Source organism: Phodopus roborovskii, unplaced genomic scaffold, assembly GCF_943737965.1.
Source record: "Phodopus roborovskii unplaced genomic scaffold, PHOROB, whole genome shotgun sequence".
NCBI lineage: Eukaryota > Metazoa > Chordata > Mammalia > Rodentia > Cricetidae > Phodopus > Phodopus roborovskii.
The window spans coordinates 20,284,415-20,311,673 of record NW_026126434.1 but is presented as its reverse complement, the minus strand read 5'-3'; the positions used below and the strand labels follow the sequence as shown (position 1 = coordinate 20,311,673).

Genomic DNA, 27,259 nt, shown 5'->3' with positions numbered 1-27,259 from the left:
AGGCAGAAATTGTACTGAGGGATAACAGATTATTTGGTGTATTGAGAATTCAGGAGACACATTATTAAAACAATCACATTCCAGATGTGTTGACTGGTAATGTTGAACACTACAGATAGTAGGTGAGATATTTTATTTTTGAACTTCAGAAATAGGTAAACATTAACTACACATTACCCAGGTTTACATGACTAGTTGAGTATAAAAGAACCTTACTTGATGTGGTGGCTTGAAAAAAGATGGACACCAATGGGAGTGGCACTATTAGGAGGTATGACTTTGTAAGAATGTGGGTGGCCTTGTTGGAGGAAGTGTATCACTTTGAGGTCTCATATATGTTCAAGCCATACCCAGTGTCTCAGTTTACTTTCCTGTTGCCTGAAAGTTGTAAAACTCTCAGCTCCTTCTCTAGCACCATGTTTGCTTGCGCTCCATCATGTCCCACCAAGAAGATTATAGACTAAACCTCTGAAACTGTAAGCCACCCAATTAAATGTTTTCCTTTATATGAGTTGCTGTGGTCATGGTGTCTCTTCACAGCAATAGAAACCCTAACCCAGACACACATGAAGTATTTTAGAACAGTTTAAAAGTCATGACCCACAAAGAACAACTACTTTCTCCATACCCTTAATAGGGGCAGAAGTCCTCCCTCCTGTGGTCTGTGTCACAGTTTGTAAACTAAACAGCATAAAAGATATACTTGAACTGTGATGACACAGAGTGTCATGAAAAATGGACTTTTCAGTTTCAAATCACCTTATAATTTAAAAACACACATGAGACTTGACTGAGAGATAAACTGTCTACATTTTACCTTTACATTTTGACTCTATTATAAACAAGTAAATAAGTTTGGACAAGGAACTTTTGACTAGTAGTGAATCGGATGATTAATAATTAATATTACTCACTCAGAGCTCATTTGGAGAAGTTTCCCCATGAAACCCTCAGATTGTAGTTAGGTCTAGCAGGTGTGAATGGCATGCTGAGTCAGAGGATTTCATAAACTGAAATCCTAAAATTTTTAGAGAATACATAATCAGACAAAATGAAAACAAAACAAAATAAAACAAAAAAACCAAAATGATGTTTGGACTGTGGATCTGTTTTCAGACAATAAATATTGATTCTGATTTGTTATAGCGTCCTTAGAAATGTCAATTAGTTCCCGTCATTAACTTCGTATAAATAATTTCAGGAAACAAGTGAAAATTAACTATACAATGTGATAGTTTTCACTGTGATGTGAACTTTTAAAAATACATAATATACATGATTGAATTTTTATAATTTTTTTGTTTTTGTTGTTCTTTGTTGTGCTTTGTTTTTCTTCTGTATCAAACCCAAGGGGATGGAAGATATCTTTTCTTTATAAATAAATTTAGTTTATTCATTTATATTTATATTTATAATTGCATACTGATGTTAAAAGGGTGGATGGTGGTAACAGGTAAGGAATCCCTGTTGTGGTGGGTGTGGTTAACAAGGTGTTGTTCCTGACTGCCAGTAGGATATATAGACATAATATAAGTAACTTACTGGATATTGCTAACATATGCCTGGAGTGTTCAAAACATTAATATAATTGTTTATAAGTATTACACATATTTAATAGTTAGAAGAAAAGATTTTGTTTCTTGCAGAAGGACCACATGCAAACTTCATGCAAACACCCAGTATATTTAAATATAATTCACTATGTCAAAACATATGGCTTAAAGGAAAAAATAAATCTTTCTATTGAAAAGACACCTACTTGAAAGACTGGTCAGGAGGGGCACAAATCAAGACCTGACTGAGCCATGAAGCAAACTCAAGTCTCTCCCAGGTAACTTAGTAAAAATGTGCTAAAAATAAAAATGTAATGGATAAATATCTCAGTGTCTTCTATGAAACAAAAACATATTTAAATATTTATGAATCTTGCTCTTTCCTTGCTTCTCATAACTGTATCTGTTTCCTTCTTTCGTTTCAACATCACTAATAGGCATTAAGAATTCTAAGTGAAATCTTAGTCAGCAAGATGTCTCATTAGATACACACATGTGACCACAAGCCTGATCAGCTAATCTTGGTCCTGAGACCCACACAAAGGAAAGAGGCAACTCCTTTAAGTTGTCCTCCTGCTCCCTCGTGGGTATGTCCATGCCTACATACCTACACAGACAAAAACAAGTAATGTAATAAACATTTTAAAGAATCTTATACAATCCTAGAAGAAAGTTGAAAAGGAAATCCAGTCTTGATTCCTCTCTATGGCAATTCCTGAATGAATTTTAGACATATATGTTTAAAGATATGAAGCTGTGTTTGTGCAAACGACATTCCTTCCCTGTTAACTCCATACTAAACCAACTGAACATGTTTTCAATGATTGTTTGAAATGAACATGGTAGGTGTCTAAGTGCTAATGTTGTTATTATTGTCAGATATAAACTGAAAATATAAACTGTGTTAGGTGAATGTGTAATAACTTCACTTCAGAACCTTGCTGTTGGATATAAACAGTAAAACCCACAATCTTTCATATTTTACCACTAAGTAAAATGTTCTTTGACCAATAATAATTCCTTGTGTTTATGGGCTACATAGTAACTTGTGATCTATATATCTATCATAGAAAGATTGAATATCACTAATAAATATATCACTTCATCAATTTGTCTTTTTTGTGGTTAGAATGTTAAATATTTATTCTGCCAATACTGAAATGCAAACAACATATAAGAAGAAATTAACCAGATCTAAATCACCAATTATTCCAAAATATATGAGTTATTAATCTTTTAAAGTTTTGTGTATGAGTGTGCTTATGTGTGTATATGCCTGTGAGTGTGGTACCCACCAAGGCATGAAGAGGACATCATATCCCAACTCCCTTGAACATGCATCTTTAAGTTACAGAAACTTGTGTTTACTGTTAATCTATAACAAAACTCATTACCATTACCTATGAAATGTGGTCTTTTTATAGTTTTTTTTTCCAGTTTTCCTTGCTACTTTTAAATTACTTTTATCTGGCTTCCTTTTACCTCACTTCTGTCAAGTTTTTGGTAAATCACTAATCACATGCAAGTCATTCCTAAGTATTAATATCAGATTGGTTCCAGAACACTGGGTAACAAAATCCTCAAAGGTAGAATTCTTAAGAATGGCTTTACATTTGGGCTGAACCTATGAGTACCCCTGTCTATTTTATCTCATTATTAGACTCCTTAGAATACTAAGTACCATGTGAATATTTTATAAATTGCAATTATTTAGAGAATTACGATGTAGAATTAGAAATGAAATATCTTATCATCCAACAGTCTTACACCCCTCAATGCTATCAATGTCATGGGTCTGACAGTGGACACAGTTCATATTTGTAGTCTGTGGTTTTGTTTACTGTCTATCCATACACCAAGACCCAAATCCCAACAATGTAGTCTTAGAAGTCAGGGACTTTGGAATATGAGGTTATGAGGATATAGCCCAAGTAAGTGTGGTCACAGCACATAAAGTTGACCATAACCACTTTGAACATGAGGTTCCAGGAAATGGATGGCCCCAATGAACAAAATGTACTCTGGTGACACTGTTTGCAGTATCTTCCAAGTTCATTTACTATGAACTAGGTGTGATATCTTATACCAATCCAAATGGACAGAGATGGGACCATTCACAACTTTTTATTGTTTAAAGTTATATGTATATGGGTCAGTGTATGGTGTGAGCACATGGGTGTAGATGCCTGTGATTACCCTGGAGCTGGTGGTTGTGAGCCAGTGATTGGGAACTGGGAACCAAACTAGGTTCCTCTGTAGGATCAGCAGGTGCCTATTACATAAGATTTTTGATCATACTATGTTGACTTCTTATTGGATAAATCATATCCTAAAATATTCAGTGAACTCATACAGAGCCAGTTATTGTTCTGTTATAACTCATATCTGTTATCTCAACATTTGCACACATTAAGCAGAACTATCTTGAGTTTGAATCTCACCTGTTGGAGAGGTAAGCCCTAATCTCAAAGATACATAAATAAATTACTTAGTAAATATATAAACAAAAATGATCTTACAAATGTTTCCTTTATGTGGAATGAATGCCCCCCCCCCCCCCCCACAAAAAAAAAAAGGAAGAGGAAAAAAAAAAAAAAAGAAAAGAAAAAGAAAAAAAGAAAAAAAGAAAAAAAAGAAACTTGGACTATCAAAGGAACAAATACTAATAGTATAGTCACAGGTTACTCATGCATTGGCGAAGATGTAATGAATTACAAAAACAAAAACCCAAAGACACAAATTTACAGAAAAATCTGATTCATTGACCTTAGCAATTATAACCCAGACTGACCACTGACCACACTAGAGTAAATTAAGCTTGATTGTGTATTTATTTTAGTTCTTCTTATTTGAAACAAATAATATTGAAGGTAAATAAAAAGTCAAAAGCCATACTAGTAATAAGTGCCTCAGATGTATTTTGTATGAAATCAGTGATCTCAAGACAATTGCTTTGCGCTAAGCATATTCCTTGTAAATACCTCCTGGACCTCACAAAATGAAGAGGGACTTGTGATGACCCACTGGGGGATGTGGCTGTGACATCCTCTTTCTTTTCAATGACACTGTGTGTTAAACCTGTTTGAAGTGGTTTCCAAATATTAGGTGTGGGAAACTCATCACCAGGCACTTGGAGTGCACTTCAGAAGACCACTTTCCCATTTGCTACTTTTATGTAATGAAATGTAACAATGAAAAACACTTGGTAAGCATAACTTGTCGATATATCAAAATTTGTATTGAAATTATTGATATATCTATTATTGTAAAAAGATTTTTTTGTGAGATTCTCAGAGGCTGCAGTGCCATTATGCCTTATAAGCACTTTTAGAAGCTGCCTGCTCCTATACATTTTAACGAACATATGACTCATATATATATATATATATATATATATATGAGTGCTTTGCCTGCATGCGTATCTATTCACACAGGTCAGAAGAGTGGGTGGGATACCCTGATACTAGATTTAGGGATGCTGGGAAATAAACATGGGTCTCCTGAAAGAACAATAAGCTTTCTTAACCAATGAGCCACTTGTCCAACCCCACAATAATCTATATTTTATGCTTAACAGTCTTTCCTTGATGTCTTTTTCACATATCAGTTCAACAAATTATTTTTTTAATTGAAAAAATATTTTTTCGTATAATATATTCTGACCATGGTTCCCCTCCCCCAATTCCTCCCAGGCCTTCCCCATCACCCTACCAACCCATATCCATTCCTTCTTTTTTCTCTCTTTAGGAAACAAAATTAAAAGGAAAAAGTACAGAAGAAAAGAAAAAGCACAAGAAACACACACCCTAAAAATACAAAATCAGAGACCATAATATATAAGCAAAAGACCAGTAAGTTGTTATTCAGTTTTTCACATAAATTTATAACACATAGATTTGAAGCACAGTTCTTCATGCATTTTACTAGTAACCTGTAAGCATGCCACCATAAAATCCTTTCTGCAATGAATAGAAACTACAGGGACTTCTGACACATCTCTAGACATATAGCACCAATGGTGTCCTTTAAACTTCAGCCTCCCACCCACAGGACAACCAATGCTGTCTACTTTGAAGGGAGAGGAGTTATTGGAATGAAAAGCAGATGTCTTGTGCCAACCACTACAAATGATAACTAAGTAAACCTGGGGAGAGTGAAGGAAGGAGGTGAGTTTTTGCATGATATCATAGGAGCCTGCCCGAATTAGACTTGCTGTTCCATCCACTGTCAGTTCACTCAGGCAGAGACTGGTCTTGCTGCTGATCATTGTATTCAAGAAAGACCTTGCTAGAGTCATATATAACCATCCTCATCACTATATCTAAGCACTACACCTCTCCCTATGTGCAGAAGTTCACACTTGTTTTGCATTTCTCACTTGCAGATCCCACTGTGGTGCCATGGTTTTCCCAAATACATCATTTTTTTCTCTTGTTTATTGCTTTCTGATTCCCTGACTTTTTGGTTATGTTGACAGTAAATATGTTTTCTGCAAACATGTATTTAATCAACTGGTAAATAAAATATCTATATATGTGCAAAAGAAAGACTTTCATCCACTGAGCAGATATAGAATCTCTTGTCATTATTATTCCCCAATATGACAGTGTAACAGTAACAGTTTTATATTATACATACTATAGTATTTTAAAGATATCTAATAGGATGCAAGAGTGTTAGAATGCAAGCATATACTGTGTCATTTTACATATGGGACTTTTCTTTTATTTTATTTTCTGAAGGTCATATTCCCTCAGATAATAGAACTAAGGGTTCTGTATTCCTTATCTGAGGTTTAAATTAATACCTTATTCCTATGTTCATCCCCCAAACTTATGCAAAATACTAATTACATATATGGCTGTATAGTAGGGACTGACCGCAGCTTCCCCCTTTTCTCTGTATTCTGTGCTCTGAGCCTTATATCCTCCACATAAGCTCCATAGGTCCACACAATAAGGCCTTAGACTCAGAAGCTGATGGGTTCTATCTAAATCAGCATGGTAGTAGATGCATTAATTGTACAGTTCCCTTCAGGCAATACTAGCATGTTCATGATAGTGAGGGCCAACATCCAAACATAGGTTGCATTTAGTTTCAGAGCAGCTTTTATGCTCAGTACATTAATTATCATGCTAGCTGCCAATGGACCTTCCACAGTCAACCATTATTTTTCTTAACTTGGCCACAAACACTTAATCTGAGCAACTTTTTCCCTCCAGAAGATTTTAATAAATTTCTCACTGCCCACCCTGATCTTGATAATTGATTTTCAACAGAAGGCCAAAGTATTTTGTTAAAACAAGAGTGGAAATGTTTAATTCATCGGATTGCAACACCCCAGGAGCTTTCTTTCCATTCAGCCAAGAGCACAAAGCCCTTCAATTAGTCATAAGGCAACTGCTGGATCTGACTCCCCTCCTCACCCATTTGATCTTGTCTCTCACATCACTATTCCACACAGGATAATGCACTTGGCCCTCTGCTCTTTACAAATGCTGAACATGTTCCCACCTCCAGGACCTTCCTTGGCTTGCTTTCTCCACCCTGGAGTCATGGGCACTGGAAATCTGTGTGCTTTGTCCTCCTCTCTTGCAGGTTTTGCTTACAAGTCACAGTCACATTAATTACCTCCTATTCTGACCCCTGTTCTAACTCCTTTACAATTTAACCTGCCTTACATTTAATATAATCTCCTTCATATACAGCAAATGGTACCATTTTTATGTTATATTGTGTTTTACTCCAATAAAGCAAATATTCAGAGGAGTTTGTGTGTGTGTGTGTGTGTGTGTGTGTGTGTGTGTGTGTGTGTGTGTGATCTCTTTTGTTGTCTTTGTCTTCTGGGTCTGTAATATCTATAAGATGGCTTGACTCCAAGTGGCCACTTAAAAAACATTTACAGGAGTTTACAGAGTCTTGTAAAATTAAATGTTATATAATCATGGATGTTATATGTATCATATAAATATGCAATGGCTAGATAGAATGAAGCATTCTAAGATTACTGGGTTATACAAGTAACCCAGAATATGCTAACAACAGATATTAGACAGCTGCAATATATATAATAAACAGAAATGTTTTCTGCACTGGAGTGAAGATGAGGTAAGTATTTTACTAACACATGACTCACATTATATTCTCCTACCATTAACACTAGAATGGCATTGTGGGGATCCAGCAGACTCAGGCTATAAAATTTAAAAACACTGATGACTATGTTAGCAATGTTCTAGTTCCAGTCTGGAAACTATCTGAAGTATTACAATTATAAAACTGTAGTATTTTGTATAATGTTTGTTTAGGAATTTCAATTTGAAAACCATAGATAATGTCTTTTACTTTTCACTCCTTCAGTGATTGACACAATAGGATGCTTGACAGATAGTAATATATTTGTGCATCATGTAAAAAATCAGATTGAGTAGTTAAATAAATTAGTGAGAGTTTAATTAATAAAACATTATTTAACAATAAACTATTATCCAAACAGTCAATAGGCTAATAGGAAGAGAGGGAGGTGAAATACTCCATCCTTCCAGGAAGCTCATTAAGAGTTCAAAAGGAAGGCTTGATAAGACTCAGGCAGGAAACAACTCCAAAGCTTCAGGCAATCCCTACAATGGATCAGATCTTCTAAGAGCCTCCTTCTCCAGGATTATATAAGCAACAGGACTTCTGGGAGGACTCAGATGATCCAAGCTGCCTGAGAGTGGCAGAGACCAGCAGAAGTGACCTGGAAGAGATTCTCTCCTGGCTTGACTACAGGTCATATAGCAAGTTCCAGGTTCCAAGCTTTTGTAAGCTGTTGTTCAGGCTGGAGCAGAGTGTCTTTGGTCACTGCTTCTCACTCACATAAGCACCCCTCACTCATTCTCCCTAAAGTAATCCAAATAAACTCAGTGGTTCACCCCATTGGGACTTCTGGGATGATAAATTCTTACTTAGGGTAAGTAGCTGTTTGTTCATGTCTTCCTAACAACATAATCACAAAAAACTAGCAGGTTGAGGGGGAAACAAAACTTTTGCTTAGTGAATCAATTACTAGGGCAGACAGGAGCATCAACTGCAAGTTTACCCAACTACATTGCATGATCTTGTTAAGCTGCTTCCATGTGAAAGATTTGAGAACTGCAAATGGTCTTGTGTAAAATACTCACTGCAATACATTTTTCCTGCTCACAGTTTACCACACATTTAGTCTACCATCCTTGCAAACAGCTCAGTATTTACATAGTTCATCAGAGAAAGTTGACTATTTACTAAAAATACTGTTTATTACTTGAGACATAGCAAATATCTGGAATTTTTCATTTATTTATTTATTCAAAAACAGCACACAGAACAATTTAAACAACAAACAATACACATCCCATACTCAAGGAATTTCAAGGCCTACTGATATATTCACCAAAGAATCTAGGAAAAGGGAGTGAATGTTGGGAGAAAACAGAAGATCAGTTCCTGAATATTAGTGTGAGCAACTTTCATCATCCTGCCTTACCAGTGTGTTGGGATACAATCCTCTGGCCCATTTCTCCTACTAGCATCTGCTTCTCTATAGACCTCTATGTCCCCTGTCTTTTCTTAGAGGTCTCAGATGCTCTGTCTTCCAGTTCTTACCTTCTGTGGTCATACCCTAACTAGAGTCCCAGATATTTTGTATCTAAATCATGGTCATTTCTCACAGTCTTATGGCATACATAGCAATAAAATCTCCCTCCAATATTTTAGGGGTTGTGGGCCAAGACTCCTGACTAAAACTTACTAAATTCAGCAGCAGGACTAGACCAGGCAGCAGGCGGAAAAACCGTACTCGTTACAGATGGCGCCCACGTGGCTAGTAAGAACTTCCACTTAAAATTTAACAAAAGGTTAAAAAAGGGTTTTAGAAACAAAAGCACAGAGACAAGCAAGGTTTCTTGGTAACAGCATTTTTCTCTGTTGGACTCTGTTTTGCGAGAGACAAGCAGATATTTACACGGCTTCTTTTAAGGGAAGATTCCTGACTCAGCCTAAGCGGCAAAAAAACCGCACAGCTTTTAAATAACTCTGCTAACAATTTATTGGTGTGTATGAGAGATGGCAATAGCAGTGACCACATCTCCAAGCCGGCAGCATGCTTTCTGGGTGGCAGCGCAGACCAAGGCGGTGAGCACAGCTTTCCGTGCTGGCGGGTAAAATTACCCACCACCATCTTTGGTAAACTGCGGCTGACACAGCTATGACTTTCATTTTAGCAATGTTGATGTTTACCAGATAAAAGACTTGTGGCCAGACGAAGATAAAGATTTACAGTAAAGACAGATTCATATTAAGAAGAACCTCTAAAAGTTTACAGTGTGTTTTAAAATACACGTAGACATAAAAAGAAAAATGGTTTTAAAGAGACAAAGAGGAACTGGGTGTTGTAGCACACGCCTTTAATCCCAGCACTCAGGAGACAGAGGCAAGCAGATCTCTGATTTGCAAAGTAAACCTGGTATGCAGAGTAAATTCCAGGACAGATAAGAGTTACACAGTGAAACCCTATGTCAAAAAATAAAAAATAAAAGTAAAATAAACAGAGTAATAAAGGCACGTAAAGATGAAAAGCTCAGAGAGAATCTGGTTACTGTATGCTATTGTGTTATCTCTACATTGTTTGACTGCTGAGAAAATAACAACTGATAAAGGAAATGCTGCTGGATTAATTCAATTTATATATTTTAAAAATGCTTTGACTCCAACATTTAAGTTTAAGGACAAGTTACTGGGGAAAAGGATTTCTATTTTTGTTTCCACAGAAAATGAAAAGCTGTGGATTCCTTCCAGACTAATGTGGCTTGATCAAGCCAGGCCCCCTGAAACAGAGTTCCTGATGATCCAACATTCAAAACAGCTTGAACAAGGCAGACTTGCAGACTACAGCCAGGATTTCTGCATCTTCTTAGGATCCCCATGACAGCGCCCCCATCAGCAGGAAGAGTTTGGAAAGAACGATGCCCAAATTCCCAAATATTGTTTATAAATGTTTGGTTTCATTTAAATGGACTTGGTTATAAATGGGTAATGATCACAGCCAATTATTTTTAAAGGTAAAAAGGGAATTATGGTATTGGTATGATTACTTTGTTTTGGAATGAATTTTCATTTATTGATACAATTTAAGGTCAATTTTGTGATGTTTATATTTCTCCTTTTGCTTAGGTATTGTGTTTATATAGCTCAGTTAGAAATGTAGTGTATAACTTAGTACAGATTATAGATAATTACCTATGATAGTCAAAGCTTAGAGTTAAGTTAGTTAGGTTTTTCAAGATACACAGAGATGCATTTGAGATAGATAGGCATTCTTCAAACCTTTCAAAGACCTACAGAATATGGCATTTAAAATGGCTTAGGGGTTTTCATGACAATGAGTCATAATTGCTCTTGGCAATACCACCTGCACCAGAAAGGAATATGGACACTAAAGAAACTCATTATGGAGTTTGCCTCCAATATGGCAAGACTAGCCATTTGGACAAGATACTCCTCTTGTCTGGACTGTTTGACTTTGTGATGTATAAACTGGACATGCAGGACCCACAGGAAAGTGACTCCTGATTCAAGATGGACATTGCTACAGAGATCCTGCTTCATGGAAGAGTCTTCGAGACAGTATGCACGACACGGAGAAAAGTGACTGACAAACTGCCAATACAAGAAGACAGTTTAAAGTTTTCTGCTTTACTGGAGAGTCTGTCAGACACACTATGGCCTATGGGCTGAAGATAGAAAATTACATAAGAACTTCTGGTGACTGAAAAGGCAAGATGTCTCTGTCATTTCTAGAGCTTATATATTATCCTTCTGTGGTCTTTGAAGGAGTTGAAGACAGAAGTTATGGTTATAGTTTTCATTAGTTAGGATTAAAGATAAGTTACTTAGACTTTAGACACACAAAGATAGAATAGATGATGGAATATTTTCTTCAAATCTTGCTAAATGTTAATGGACTAAATATTGTTAACTGTGATTCTTATTTGATAACTGTTGTGTTATATATTTTGCTATTTTAAGGTTAAAACCCTTCTTTTTATTTTAGACAGAAAAGAGGAAATGATGGGAGATGTCATTCTGTATATGTTTCTCATACTGGTTAATAAATAAAGCACTGTTGGCCAATAGGGTTAGAAGGAAGATAGGAGGGACTAGGAGACAAGGAGGAAATAGGAAGTAGTAAGCAGGAGTCAAGATGGAGAGTCTGGAGAGATCAGTATGCAGCAGCCGGCTCCCGGTAAGAAGAACACGTGGACATACATAGATTAACACAAATGGGTTAATAACTAAGGCAGAGCTAGCCGATAAGAAATTAGTACCTGGCCAACAGTATATTATCAAATACAGAGTCTCTGTGTATTATTTGGGGCTAGCGCAGGAGCAGGATTAGACCAGGCGGCAGGCGGAAAAACCTTACCCGTTACAAAATTCTACTTCAATCCCATTGTTCTGTGTCCCAGTTTCCTTTCCATTGCTGTGATAAAATACCCTGACAGAAATTAAACTAAGGGCCAACAGATTTATTTTAGCTAACAATTCCTAGGTAGCTAAAATAATTCCATTCTTTCCTTGCCAGGGTGTTAAGGACTTGGGAACTTGAAGCAGCTAGTTGTATCACATCCACAGTTAAGATCAGAGGGAAAATGACTGCATATGTGCTTACATGCTTACACCTTACACACACACACACACACATACACACACACACACACACACCACACCACACACAATCCAGGTCCTAAAACCAGGAAGTGGTAACTGACTTTAAGGCTGGATTTTTACACATAAATTGACACAATTAAGACAGTCAGGTTAACTAGGTTTGAACAATTCCTTATGGAGAATCTCTTTAGCCATCACACATGAAAATGGATTTTGTTCCCAGGAGACTGAGCCTTTGAAGAAATGACACTGAAGAGACTGTCACAGTGGCACCTAATCCCACTTCACAGTTGTTCTTACTAATGGGTTACAACAGAGTAAGTAAGACACGAAGAGAGAGATTGTAATACTCAAGGATTGGCAGTAGAAGAAGTAGAAGAGGGTAGATTTCTGCCCTCTTCTTGTCAAAAAGACAAGTTCTCAAAGACAGCCAACCATGTCACACCCTGATTGTACACAATTCTGCCCTCTAGAACCGGAAATGAAATAATTTTCTCCTGTGTAAACCAGTGTATGATGCTGGTGTCATATCTGTTTCTATTTTGTAGCTTTTCCCTCTGTTCTGTGTCAATGCACTAATGTCATGGTAAAATGTCAAAATCTGCTTAGGTTTTCAATATACCACTAATAATCTTGATTAATAGTACAAATGAAAGCCTTGCATATTTTTAATTGTGTTATAAACAGTATATCCCTTATTGCTCTCAAAGACTGATCACACACACACACACACACAAATCATTATAAAACAAAAGAATAATTCACATGATGCTTTATGTCTTTTGAAATCACAATTCAATGAAGAATGAGGCATCATTTTGTGGCTGAATTTCAAATGCAAAGTGGAAAATAAATAAAATCTATTGAATTTGGAATCCAGTCACAAAATTATGTGTGTGTGTGTGTGTGTGTGTGTGTGTGTGTGTGTATATGTGTATGTATGTATGTCATTCTCACATATATTATTATGTAAATCACACATTATTCATGTTTATCCTCCTAGATTACATGGGGTGCAATTACTTTTGTTTCCTGGAGTTTGACAATATAATGAGTGTTAACCAAATAAGTGTTTTTGTAAAGAGTCTATCAGGCTAATAGAGAACAGTTGAAAGCATATGTAGTAGATCCACAGAGTCAGGGAAGTAAGAGGGGAGAAAATAATGGCCAATGACAGGACCTTGTTCAGTTGTAAGATATCCCTGTTGTTAATTTTGATATATGGCTCTTTAGAGAATTACACACAAGAACCGGATGATTTCCAAATCAAAGAGGTGGTACAGGTAGAGTATTTATGAGAAAATGGTATAGAAATCTAATAGACACTCTGAAAAGGCAATGCAAAGAGCCCCGAAAGCAATAAAGTCATTGGTGCAGTGGATCAATAACTCTACTTACTGAAATGCTAGAGAATTACAGGATTTGCCTAAGATGGGAACCACCAGAGGTTTTAGAGATACAGTTTCACCAGAGTGTGAGAAAAACCAAATTGGAGAGCTTAAGTGGATTTGGGAAGTGGTGGTAAGATATATAACAAGGGCTGAAAACACCCAGCAAAGAATGGTCAGGCCATCATGTGATACTTGGATGACTCTGAGCCAAGTAAGATTACAATTAAAGTGTTGTTCTGTTTCAATTTATATTACAATGAAAATCATTTGTTTTATAATGGACTAAAATGTGTTTAGTGACATCCAATTTTCTCATCTCAGAACCACACACACACACACACACACACACACACACACACACACAAAATCATCACATTGATGGTCATTATTAATTGTAATGTACAGATGGAATATTGAGTTAGGCTTTTCACTTCTCTGACTCAACAGAGCAGAGAGAATTCAGAAATGCTGGTGACAATCTGGCTCCTCTCCAGAATCTTGGGCATGGTACTTGTGAGTGCTTGTGCAAGCAAACAGAATGTGTCCTGAATACAGCAAGTGGTCTTCTGTTCATCAGAGTCCAATTTTCTACTCTGTCTCTTTTTATCTTTGTCTTCCAGCCCATGTGTGTCAACAGGAAGAGAGCTAATTACTGCAGTATTCAGAAGCCACTGAAGTCTTTCAGGTATAAGCTTGGAGTGAAAAAATGTGAAGACTGTATGCATGAAATTGCTAGGAAAGTGTTATAGAAACAAACAAACAAACATAACCATGTGCTTTCAGATCTTAAAACTTGGTATTTGGATAGATGGACATACAAGAGCAGAAAAGAGTATGTGAAAAAGCAAGCCTTGCCATCAGCTATCATATATAATGTAACATAGCAGAAATTTAATTATATCTAATTTTCTACTTGTTCTATTAGTTAAGTAGACTCACAATTCTTACTCTCATTCTTGACCTCATCTGTGTTATTAATACTTGCCTAGATATGGAATTATGTAATTAATAAAATGACTATTGGGGAATAACTGATCAATAAATTCCTAATGCATCTAACACTTATCCCACTGATAAGATGTAAAAAGGTAAGAAATTAAGTTGGTACCAACTCCAGAAGCTTCATCCCTACTGGTTAGCTGTCATGATGCTGGAAAGTGTCATTCCCATTCATGCTACTAGAAAAGAAAACTAACCAGCTGTCTAACCCAACTGTGGACCATGTGAACCAGTGACTAGCCTTCCAAAATAAGGCTGCTGGTTCAAGAACCAACCACTCTTTTTATTTTACATACTGACTATAGTTCCCCCTCCTTCCTCTCCTCCTGTCCCTAGTCCCCCGCCTTCCATCTACTCCTCTCCCCATCCACTCCTCCATCTCCATTCAGAAATGGGCAGGCCTCCCATTGGAGTGAACAAAGCAAGGCACACCAAGTTAAGGGAGGACCCAGTTCCTCCCCCTGCATCAAGGCTGGACAAGGGAATCCAGCATGGGTAACAGATACCCAAAAGCCAGCTAAGCACCAGAAGCAGGTCCTGATATCACTGCTACACAACTGTCGCACACATACAGAAGGCCTAGGTTGATCACGTGCAGGCTCCCTTATTGTTAGTCCAGAGTCCATGAGCTCCCATGAACTCAGGTCAGCCGTCTCTGTGGTTCCTCCATCACTACCTTAATGCCCCTGGCTTGTACAATCTGTCTTCCCTTTCTTCAGCAGGACTCCCAAAGCTCAGCCCAGTGCTTGACTGTGGATCTCTGCATCTTTTTCCATCAGTTACTGGATAAAGGTTCTCTTATGAAAATTAGGGTAGTAACCAATCTGATTACAGAAGGTCAGTTCAGGCATCCTTTCCACTATTGCTAAGGGTCTTAGCTGGGTCATCCTTGTGGATACCTGGAAGTTTCCCTGGTATTAGTTTTCTCTCTAACCCTGAAATGATCCCCCCACATCAAGACATCCCTTTCATTACTCTCCATCTCCATCCAGCCCTCAATCCACCTCATACACCCAGCCTGTCCAACCCAAACCGTCAAGTTTGCATCCTCTCACCTCTTCCCCCACCCCCAGTTTACCCAGGAGATCTCTTCTATTTTCCCTTCCCATGTGGCCTTTCTTGGGCCCTCCTTGCACTCTAGCCTCTCTAGGGATATGGATTGTAGGTTGAACCAACCACTTTTTAATTGGATTTAAAGCCTGCTCCAGAAATGGAGCTCATTACTGGTACCATTAACTTGGTGGCAACTCTAGTGGCTGGCTAAGTCATTAGCCCTAAGAGAGAACCTTAAACTATTAGTTTACTAAATGAACATAGTAACCAACAATCCCCACAAATTCTTATCTTTATGTGCATAGATCAGTGCATCTCCCAACTTTCAGCAAAATAACTATTTTTTACATAGACAATAATTAATATAGAGATCCCATAACAGGTCAACATCTAGAAAATTACAGACTGTGGAGTACCCAGCTCTAAATAGGACAAATAGATCATACCTTCTGCCCCTAAGAGTCAGGGATAATTATAAAGGATGGGGCAGAAAAATTATAAGAGCAGAGATAATGGAAGACTGCAGCTAAGCAGTATACATGGATCATGATGGTGGTGTTGCAATAAGAACTCACAGGAGCTTGGACCTGCAGAAGATCAAGGCAGATCAAATTCAGCATGAATGAAGGAGTGGAGGATTCATGTAGTTGAGAAACTATTTCAATTGATGGCTGTTGGGGGATGCAGAGTCAATTTTCTCCAGGGATATAGCTCCTGTGAAGCTACCCATACTGCAGTCCTACATCTAGACATATCAGACATCACTAAATGGACTACAGTGGTTTGAATCAGAGCACACAAGAAGGAAAAAACTTTGGGGGAGGGACAATGGAAGACTTGGAGGGTAAGGAAATTGGGTCAAAACATAAGCATGTATGAAATTTTCAAATAATAAAAATACTCAAAAATTTAAAGAAATATGAATATAAAATCTTAAAAATATTAATACATTTTTACCAGAAGCATTTATACATTTCAGTATTACTAGAATATTCTATTTAAGAAAGAAGTATTTATTAAATAAACAGTAACTACTTTTGCTCCATTTCTTTTAAGTTTAAATAAGAAATGATATAAAAATTACTCAAAGTCCATAAAATGTATCATCTTTGATTTATTCATTTTTATTTATCTATCTAGCAATAAATTAATTTAAAAATGATGTTATAGTTCTCCTTCAACATTTTCTGAAGCTTTTCTTGTATGTAAATCTGTTGTCAAGTATGTAAGGCATTCATTAAACCAGCCAATAATCGGTGGACAAAAGTTATCTTCAAATTTGACTTTTTCTTTTGTTCTTTATGAAGTCATTGCTGCCTTCCTTGAACCTTGCATCTGCACACAGATTCCCAGATAAACACTGCCTCAATTTATCCACACCCCATGTTTAGTGAAGAGCTCCTATGTGTTCTCCATAGCACACTCACTACTGATGTCATACATAGATAATTCCTTCTCATGACTGCATGGAAAAAAATCTATAAAATCTCATTTTAGTCACATATAACTCAGAAAAACAAAACCCAAGGGGCCAATGATTCTTGAATTGAGTGAGGAAGGGAAGGAGTGCTTAGCTTGGCAGGAAGCACAGCTGAGGAATGAGAATTTTCCTGGAGCATAACCATAGAGGGAATACTGAGGCACTCATTCAACTGAATACTTCCTGCCAAGCACTGTCAAGCAACTGCGGAGCTCAAGAACCTGCACTCTTTCTTGCCCCTGCATGCCTCCAAGTTGGTCTCTTCCTAAAATTGATTAACTCACCTCTAGGAGTGAGCTGGGAAGGCTGCAGGGGCAGAGCCAGACAGCTAACTTGAATCCTTTAAAGGGTTGTTAACCTTGCCAATGGCCAACAGAGAAAGATGCAATGTTCCACTCGCCTTCAAGTGGCCACTTGACTACACTATACCCAACTACACTATAACCAATAGTGTGGTTAACTAAACTATAACCAACAGTGTCCACATAATCTTATAGTAGAGATTTTACAAATTCACAGAGAAAAGAGCAAGAGTTGTAATGGGCTTAGCAATGAATTCTATTGGAAGCATTATGGTTTAAACATGGGTGGCTTCATCTGATTACATGAATTAGCTTGCTAAAGTGAGTGTTTTGTGAATGCATAATGTAAGAAAAGGCTTGTCTGCTCAATATGACTGTTAAATATGAATTAGAATGGAATGTTTTATGAAATAAATATGGGCACACTGATTTGTTACTGAGAGCTCAATTAAAATGTGTTCCTTCAAAATACTTGAATGCCTCTTAAATTGTATTTTTTTAATTCCAAGCAGCTGTTTACTTATTACTACTTTTTAAAATTCATTTCTAGACTGGATATTTAAATTTTCCATTAAAGGAAAAAGTGTGAACATTTAATTTAGATGTACTTGACATAACCAGAGTGCTAATTAGTGAGACCTCCAGGGTAAATCTTCTGATTTTATGAATAAACATTATGGATTGTTCTTCAATCTCAATAGACATTCACCTCTACAAATAATGAGGACCAAAGGTAACTTAATGTGTGAATAACTTGAACACATTTGGAAAATATCAAACTAACTAATTTATCTTCAGTTATGTCAATTTACCCAGTCAGAGTACAAAGGAATTTCAAAATCTGTGTTACTATTAGACCAACCAGGTAACAAGTCAAGCAGAAGATGTTGCTATGGAGTTTATGCTCCCTCTACATTGTAAAAGAAGTAAACATATTCCTAAGTCGTAAAATTCCAAGGGAAAGTTGGTCCATATTTTCCCTTTCACTAACACATATGTATGTGGACATCACATACATGAATATGTGCACCATATATAAACATACTATACATATGTATAACACACACACACACACACACACACACACACACACTGTGTGCTATTTAAAACTCATCACTCTTATCCTGAAACACCAACCCAAGCATATTTGGTCACTGTTGACCTAATCTAATGAACCTTCTGAAAGACACTGAAGATAAGACTTATTTATTTTTAATAAACTGATTTGCTATTATGGAATTACTTAAGAAGTAAATCTTTGACATTTTCTCTTCCCAGACAAAATCATGAGGAATCTAATAAAGCAACATTCATTGGTGGCACCAGCCCTCAAACCACTTATGAATTTTCCTGTTGTCCTTTTCTGAATTTTGACTCATATTGCTGTGCTTCATACTGCTGGCTTTCTTGGAGACTATTATTTGTGTTCATTCAAAGACATTAGTAGAATTTAATGTTTTTCAAAGCAATTTAACACTGCCTTAGTAAATATTCCAATGGATGTTTTATGTTGGATTTTCTACACACTGCACTCTTTATAGAGAATCAAACGTATCTACAGCCACTTTTGTAAGCTCATCCACTTAAGTTTCTACAAAGAGCTCCCAACCTTTGAAAATAACTACAAATCAATATTCATTACCAGGAAAAAAAAACCTTGTTTAACTATAGAGATCAGAGTGAAGGCAGACTTACCATCATCGTACTGGCCCCAGCTGATTGCCAAGAGTGAGGCAATGATGATCCCATGGGGTAAACACTTCCATAGAGCAAACTGTGGGAACATCTTCTGTCAAATTTCACTCAAGGCTGATCTGAAATAACAAGAAGCAGAAAATACATTTGACATGTTCATTATCAGCTGTTGGAAAACAAAACTGCTAGGGCACAGAGAAGTCTTAATGATTTCATAGTCAATTACCTGTATCACACCATCCATTATCAAGTAATACTCAGGTCTAACATACTGGAACCCCTCACAGATATGAATTTGTACAGAAGTTCTCTCTTATTTGATTGGCAAGCAAGATGGTTGGGAAGTCAGCACACTGATAGCATTAAAAGCATGCTAACTTGAAAACTGAGACATGGGGGAGGGTTAAATGAAATTCCTAACCAGTCTAACTTAGTAAATAAGTGGTTTTCACAGTGTCATTCAATAATAAAGTATACATGTCTCTAAGACAGCTTATCAATTGCTTATTTTTCAATGAGAATATTAAGAAAATGAATCATAAGGAGTTAAGTAAGGAAAACCATTGTGAAAATGGTAATTCCTTTCTGGTAAATTACAGACTGTCTTAAATATGCCAAGAAAGACTTAGAAAAAGACAGCAATTTTTATTACATTGTCTTTCTAAGCATTTATGTGCATTTTCATTCCCAGCATTTCCAAATTCCCAGCAAGTTTGAAAGAAAAAGAATGATACATTAAGAAATAAGTGGTTAGTTAACACACTGAAAAATTTTTTAAAAGGATGATGTACCAAATTTATTTATAAACTGAGAAAATTATCCTCACCAAATTACACAAAATAAAACAATCACAGTTTGTGGCCAAGAAGAAATCTGAATTCAGCTCTTTGAATTCATGGGTATCAGACCCAAATGCTACCGAGGACAAGAAGCAGAGGGGCTCTGTAAGTCAGGTAATGAGGACACGCAGACTGGGGGGGCGGCTGTGGTTATCTAGGGTCAGGAGCAGTTTGTCTAAAGAGACCCACTGGCGCTCAGCCTCTCAGGAAGGCTATTGTGTGGGGATATACACTCGCTCCAGCATCTCCTGTGATGGCACAGAATCAGAATGGCCTCTTTGTCCCTTTATGGAGCTGAATGCTTCCCCAAGATCAGATGAGATCCTGCAATGCTCACTGTGCCTGGGATTCTTTCCACCAGACCAGCTTTGACAAGCCTAAGAAGAAGGCACATGACTTCAACCTATGTAATAGCGTCCATATTTCATTTACATGTGTCTTATAGTATTGATTTTTAATCACACTACATCACATAGAACTTATTGAAATATATTAAAGAAACATCAAAGTGTTCTGACAGAATGTGGATTGCTACCCTGGACTACAGATATTTTCTTTTATTTGTTTTTCATAAGAGGAAATTGAAACTTCATTTTACCTGGACCATTTATATATAATTCTTTGGCTGTACCATAGAGGAATTAGGTAAAATAATATAAATTTTATTTTAATCTGAGTTCATCAACCACTTACATGGCTTTGAAGAAATTAAATAGAAGCTGTCATTTTCACTAAAATTACATGGGAATAATACATTCCCATCTAATATCTCTAAGCACCAAACCATTAGGCAAACATGAATGTTGGCTCAGGACAGTGACTTGGTTGGCATGAGAACCATCATGCCATCTATGAATCTCTGTCACTCAGCATATGGACTCCTGTGTTCAGGTATGGGTCATCTGTTTCCTCCATAAGTATATCGTCAGAAATGCATTATCACTGGTATCCTCACTCCCTGAAAGAGGGGTGGGGGCTCAGTACAAATCTTTTTTTTTACAAGCTTTCACTTGTAGGGAAGTTCATGGAGTTTGAATTGGCATCTACCTATGATCTTTCCATCACAGAGAAGTTTGGGGTAATTTCTCAGGGACCAAGGGGGGGGGGTGATGGGCACCCAAGGCTTCAAGAGAGTCACAAACCCAGCTAGAGTGGAACTCTTACGTGCTGCCATAATCTGGAGCCATTCCATGCCTTTCTTGGTATTCTATAATTTTCTTTGATGCTGGAAGATAATGATGCTAACACTTCTTTTTCTTACATGACAACATTCCAAAGAAAACAAACACAAATGATGTTAACAATTAAAAAAACAAAAACAAAAGCAAAAAAAAAAAAAAAAAAAAAAAAAAAAAAAAAAAAAAACAGGGCTAGGGATGACCTGAACAGCCAAACACTTCTCTAACATGGTCAATGCCCTGAGTTCCATCTCCAGGACTGGAAAGAGTTAACGGAATAAACAAAAACCTCAAAACTAATGGATGAGTGAGAAGATACTGCTGTGATATCCATAAGAAACAATGAGAGTAAAGGCAGCATCTTCACCCTGTCCAGAAAGACACAGTTGCCTTCCTTTGTGGAACCCAATTCTGCCCACATGTCTTCCCTGTTCTTTGGTTATCTCTAAATTTGTTGCTCTTCAAGCTGATATTATATAGTTTTATTCCTGACTCAAACCAATTTAGTTTCACTTAAAAGCTTTCAAAATGAAAACGACCTTACAGGTCATCACTTTAAAGTCACCCCTGCCACTGGTCCCATTGTGCTTCCAGAAATAACGCCCTATGATATGAGACCCTCTACAGGCTTATTATGGGGTCTCATACACTTCAGAAGATGTCACACTAAATCATGTCACACTTGACACAGAAGAAAGACTGCTGCCCACCTAGAAAAAGAGGGGCTCAGAAGAACTCCTGGCTGTTTCCTAATAAAGAAAATGTGGCATTTCTAAGCTTTTATTATCTCCTTCCTTAAATTCTATTTGCTTTAAAACCAGCCTACACATAATGATTTTAGTGTGTTGCATCCAGCAACCTGCAAAAAGGCTACAATGCACCCTGCAAACCCAATACCCTACAGATGGAGAAAATATAGAGTATAGAGCAACACAGTGGGAATTGCCCCCTTAGAGGAGGCCTGTGTTTCAAGCACCAGAGAGCACTGTGTCTACTTAGTGCCATGTTGTGCCAACCGGAAGAGTTGTGCCAAGTTGTGGAATCTAGTATGATATAAGCTGAAAGAGATCAGATGTTTTAGGTGGACAATACTTCTTCACTAGTTTTGGGGTCTTTGGATTTGCAAAATAAATAAATAGATAAATAAATAAATAACCTTCTATAGGTGAAAATCCAGTGCATTGCTGAATGAGTAGAGGGCATTTTAATCATCACCACCAAGGCAGGCATGTCTCTAGTGAATTTGAGCCAGGTCCTCTATATACAATTCTTCCCAGCACATCTCTCTTCAGATATTACTATGCTTGAGACGTCTAAAGTGCTCCCAGTGTTTAAAAGTCTTACAGTGAGCTTTGAAGAACTTCAATCTATTCTCTATTAAGGAGGTAATTTAATTAGCTTGTTCAATCCTCTTGTGTAGTTCGACTTACTTTGGTTGTCACATTGAAACCGTGTCAAAATACTGGTGATGGACAGAGGAGATGTGGATGTTTCAAGCTTGGTGTTTGATCTTTTCCTGGGAGCTAAACTACCTTAATATAATTATTCTCTAGAGAATATATCAGTTTTGTATTTTATATCAATTGTGTTCCCTACAGAATAGTAACAGCAATAATAAAGTATTTGCATTACTCTACTATGCCATAGTCTCAAAATTGGTTCACCCAACAAGAACTTACAGAATGGACCCTGGACATCACTTGTTCTTCTATCAGGCAGAAAGTATCAGTGATGAAAATGTAATCCTATTCATGGATTAATACATGTGGATAACACATATTAACCAAATGTATATAAAATTCCATTGACACTATTACAAACGATGTTTCAGAGGTCCCAAGTGACATGAAATGAGAGAGCCAGCACTGCCAAAAAAAAAAAAATTACAGTATCATATCACTTAACAGATGAAGTCAGACTTTACATAGCATCAGTAACTGAAGGACACCTGTGCAAAGCCCAAGTTTTGTAACAGCCTGTCTGCGAGCATTATGCAGCATGTCTATGGTTCAAATGCAGTCTGTTCATGTCTTAGAGCAGGAAAAAGAAAGGTCTCTTTATCATTTACTGTTTGGGTACAAATCCAAGATGCACCCTTCAGCATTTAGCCATGTTCTCATCAAGGGTAAGAGCAGTAAGAAGCACAACAGTAGCAGAGCTAGACACTAGCTGGATCCTAGAAATACACTTTCAAAAATGATAACTGTTCTTTAAGCCATTGTTCCTCACCACTATGAATGGGACCATGGCTCTCTTGAGACACCAAATCTGGATTCCATCTTTATTAAGGTGATAGGCAATCCCACGTTCACTCTCAAGAGGATGCAGGCGAGACCCATAATGTAGTGGTAGCCTGACCTTTGGCGGTTTGCTAGTCAAATGCCCAGGACTTCTCATCTCCAACCCAGTCTAGTAAGAGCAATATAAAAAGACCATGCCACTGTTGTGTGCTCTCAGTGAGACATGTCTGGGACACACATGCTAGAGTAAAGAGAAGCTTCTCTCCTTGCAGCCTCAACTACCAAAATAACAAGAAGCATTCCAGTGTAGACATATTTCACTACTTCTCATGTGACCTTCCTAAAGTGACTGGAGAGTCCTTTACTAGTTCAGCTAGGAAACAACATAGTGTCTTCATCGCTGCTGGAAAACCATTTCCAGTCTTAAGCGTGGCCTGGTAAGTTGTGCCTGCCTGCCTGTCAGCCGCCTTCTTTTTTCATTTGTTAGAAATTTTATTCACCTCTCAATACAGTACTTCCAGACTGCAGTCTCCCTTTCCTCCACTCCTCCCAATTCCTCCCCACCTGCCCTCTCCTCTAAGATCCACTGCTTTCCATTCCCTTCAGAAAAGAGCAGGCCACCTAAAGGCATCAACTGGACACAGCATAACAAAATCAGTAAGACTAGGAACAAACTCTCATGTCATGGGTGGATAGAGCAACCCAGTGGGAGAAAAAGGGTCCCAAGAGCAGGCAAAAGAGTCAGAGATATGACCCTCAACCTCACTGTTAGGAGCCCCCCTTACACACACACACACACACACACACACACACACACACACACACACACACCACAAAACCAAGCTAAAAGTCTTTAACATATATGCAAAGGACCTAGTGAAGACCCATGTGGGCTCCATGTTGTCCACTTTAGTCTCTGTGAGCCCCAATGAGACAACCCACTTAACTGATTCTGTGGGCTATATTTCCTGGTGTTCTCAACTCCTCTGGCTCCTATCATCTTTCCTTCTCCTCTACCACAGGGTTCTCTAAGCTCTGCTTAATGTTTGGCTGTGGGTCTTGGCATCTGCTCCCAGCAGGTCTCTGATGACGACTGGGCTAGACACAACTCTATTATACTATAATGTTTAGGAAATAAGATGCCATGTAACCTTTCTTTCTAGATTACTTCACTTTTCTCCTTTCTTGTGTATTTATATATAAATTCACACTCTATACTGACCTATGCAGAAATAGTCTCATAATTTCATGTATTAATAAGGTTTTAACATAATCCAATTATTATAACTGTATTACATAATTCTACATAAATATGTAAATGATTATGTTTTAGAGTTATATTATAGATGATAGTATTATCTCACTGTTTTCATAAATTTAATTAAAATCCAAGAAGAAATGCTGTTATGCCTCAATTAATGTGACATAAGAATGGAAAGTAGTTTTGTACTGAATGCAACATTGACCAATCCCTAATGTTCACATGCTAGAGATTTCTCAATGTATATGGAGATAGTAGGAGGCCCCTTAGAGGTGAGCCTAGGATGAGGACTTATGTCATCGGTACATGCCCTCAGGATACAGGAGCAGTCTTGAAAATGAGTTATTATTCCAGGATGGATTACAACTGATAGTTTTATTCAATGAAGTTCATGCAACCTAAAAAAAACAAAAACAAGAACAAAAATAAATAAATAAACTAAAGATAAAAACTGAGTCTTCTCTTAGGTCAAGTCAATTAACAAAAATAAAAATGTGATTATATCTTAAGGCTGGAAACACAACAGTTTCCTGGCCTGTTTACCATGAAATTACAAGCTCAGAATTCCCATGTTTTATATTGATACATAGCCATAGAGGGTATATTTGCATAGTTACTTTTCTTATATTGTAAAGCAGTGAAACCTGTGGCATTTAACCACAAACTGAGGCAAAAACAAAACAAAACAAAAATACCCCAATTTTTGTTGTAACTAATAGATTAAAACTAAGCAGTGCTCTTTAGGAATAGTTGATTGTGTATCTACTTCAGTGAGATAATTATTTGCAAATTCCAGGCACATCTCTTTAAAAACAGAGCTTAAAACATTGAGAAAGACAGATGAATTATTAATGAATGAAGAACTGACTAATTGTTCATATGGTGTATTCCAGGCACCTGCTTGGATGTCCCACCAATGAAGCAAGTCTTGTAGGATACCCTGCCATATATCAGTAAGTAGTTAGGGCTTCTAATTGATAAATAGAAAAATGTAAAAATAATGAAATGTAATTTTTCAAAAATTTTTAAATTGTATATGTATGAGTGCTTTGCCTGCATTTAATTGTGTGTGCCATGCATGTGCCTAGTGCTCACAGAAAATTAAGAGTTCATTGGTTCTCCTTGACTTGGAGTTATGGACAATTGTGAACCATCATGTTGGTTCTAGGAACTGAACCCCAAGCATGTACAAAAGTAATAAATTTTCCTTACTGCTGAGCCATCTCTCCAGCCCAAGTGCTTTTTTGACTTGGTTATTTTTACGACTCATTGTCTGGAAATTGGAGATTGACAGGAGAGAAGTGGAGAGGAGATGATGGAAGGAAAAGGGAAGGCAGAAACACAGAAAGTTTCAGAGGGAAGGAAGGGAAAGAGAGACAAAGAAAGGAAAAGAGAGGGAGATAGGAATGTAGATGGGTATAGATAGACAAGTGGGTGGGTGGTGGGTGGATGGATGGACAGATAGATGACAGGTAGATAAATTATGATTTTCCTGTGCTCTTAAGGGTGAATATAGTTTGCAACAGGTCCAGTAACTTTTTGACCTTCAAATATTCTCTCAGATATTTAACCAAAAGCCAATGGATCTTCCAGGCACCTACATGATGAGCTATGTGACATAGCCTTACAAGCAATTCCTGCAAATGAAAACATAGAGCAATTGGCACTTTGATTGTGTCTTTGCCAGACACTGAGCAGAGGACTGCACAAGCCCTGCCTTCCTTTCTGCCTTGGGAACTCCTACCAGTTTACAGAAAAAACTAGATGTGAAAAGATCTAACATGTCACGTAGGTATACTCCTCACCTCTTTACATTAAAACCACAGTCAGTCAATAAAGTGTCTCATTATCTACCTGTCATCAATGATACTAGGAAATACTAATTGAAATAGCTATTTGAATAATGATATGTATGTATGTATGTATATGAGTATGTACTAAAGACTGAAAGATGGGAAATATAATTGAAAGACTGTTTATTATGGTGTAAATATATATCTTATAAAAATTATTTATTTAGCATGAATGAATAGAAAATAATATTACATGCATTTGCTAAGTAACACAGGCAGAATGAGTAGGACCAAGGTATTCATTGCTTCTTGTTATACAAATAAAATTAAATACCACATCCCTTCTGAACCTGATCTCGGTTACATGTTCCACAGACATTAAGCAGTGATCACAAAGATGCTATCTCAGTAGAACTTCAAAATGTAAATCTTGTGTTTCACCTTTCACTGTCCTTCTGGGAAATTTTAGGCAAGGTCCTTAACACACTGCACACTTGAGTGACTTGTTATTACTTTAAAGTTTCAAAATCCTGTCCAGAACTAAAAACATTCATTTTATGATGAAAATCAGTAAAGATGAATGTTGTAAATACAGTCCATGCAATAGCATATACTGTAAATACTAAAATCATTATGTTTTAATACATTTTGCTAACTATATTTTATTTTTGATTTTTTCAATAAGTGCTGATTTTACTCCTATGATAAGAAGTTGTGTGTGTGTGTGTGTGTGTGTGTGTACACACACAATTTATTTGTGCTCTAAGATGCATGTAGAAATATCTC

The 27,259-nt window shown here is 37.1% G+C and overlaps 1 protein-coding gene across 1 annotated transcript in view; it reads right to left on the bottom strand.

The window, feature by feature from the left end:
• Pcdh15 (protocadherin related 15) overlaps positions 1 to 19,284 on the bottom strand; it is a 586,560-nt gene extending 567,276 nt beyond the window's left edge. Inside the window, exon 1 of the mRNA XM_051186893.1 lies at positions 19,163 to 19,284. Within this exon, the coding sequence (XP_051042850.1) occupies positions 19,163 to 19,253 (91 nt within the window). The 5' untranslated portion in view covers positions 19,254 to 19,284. The remainder of the gene's footprint in view (positions 1 to 19,162) is intronic.
• Between the last annotated feature and the right edge of the window lie 7,975 nt (positions 19,285 to 27,259).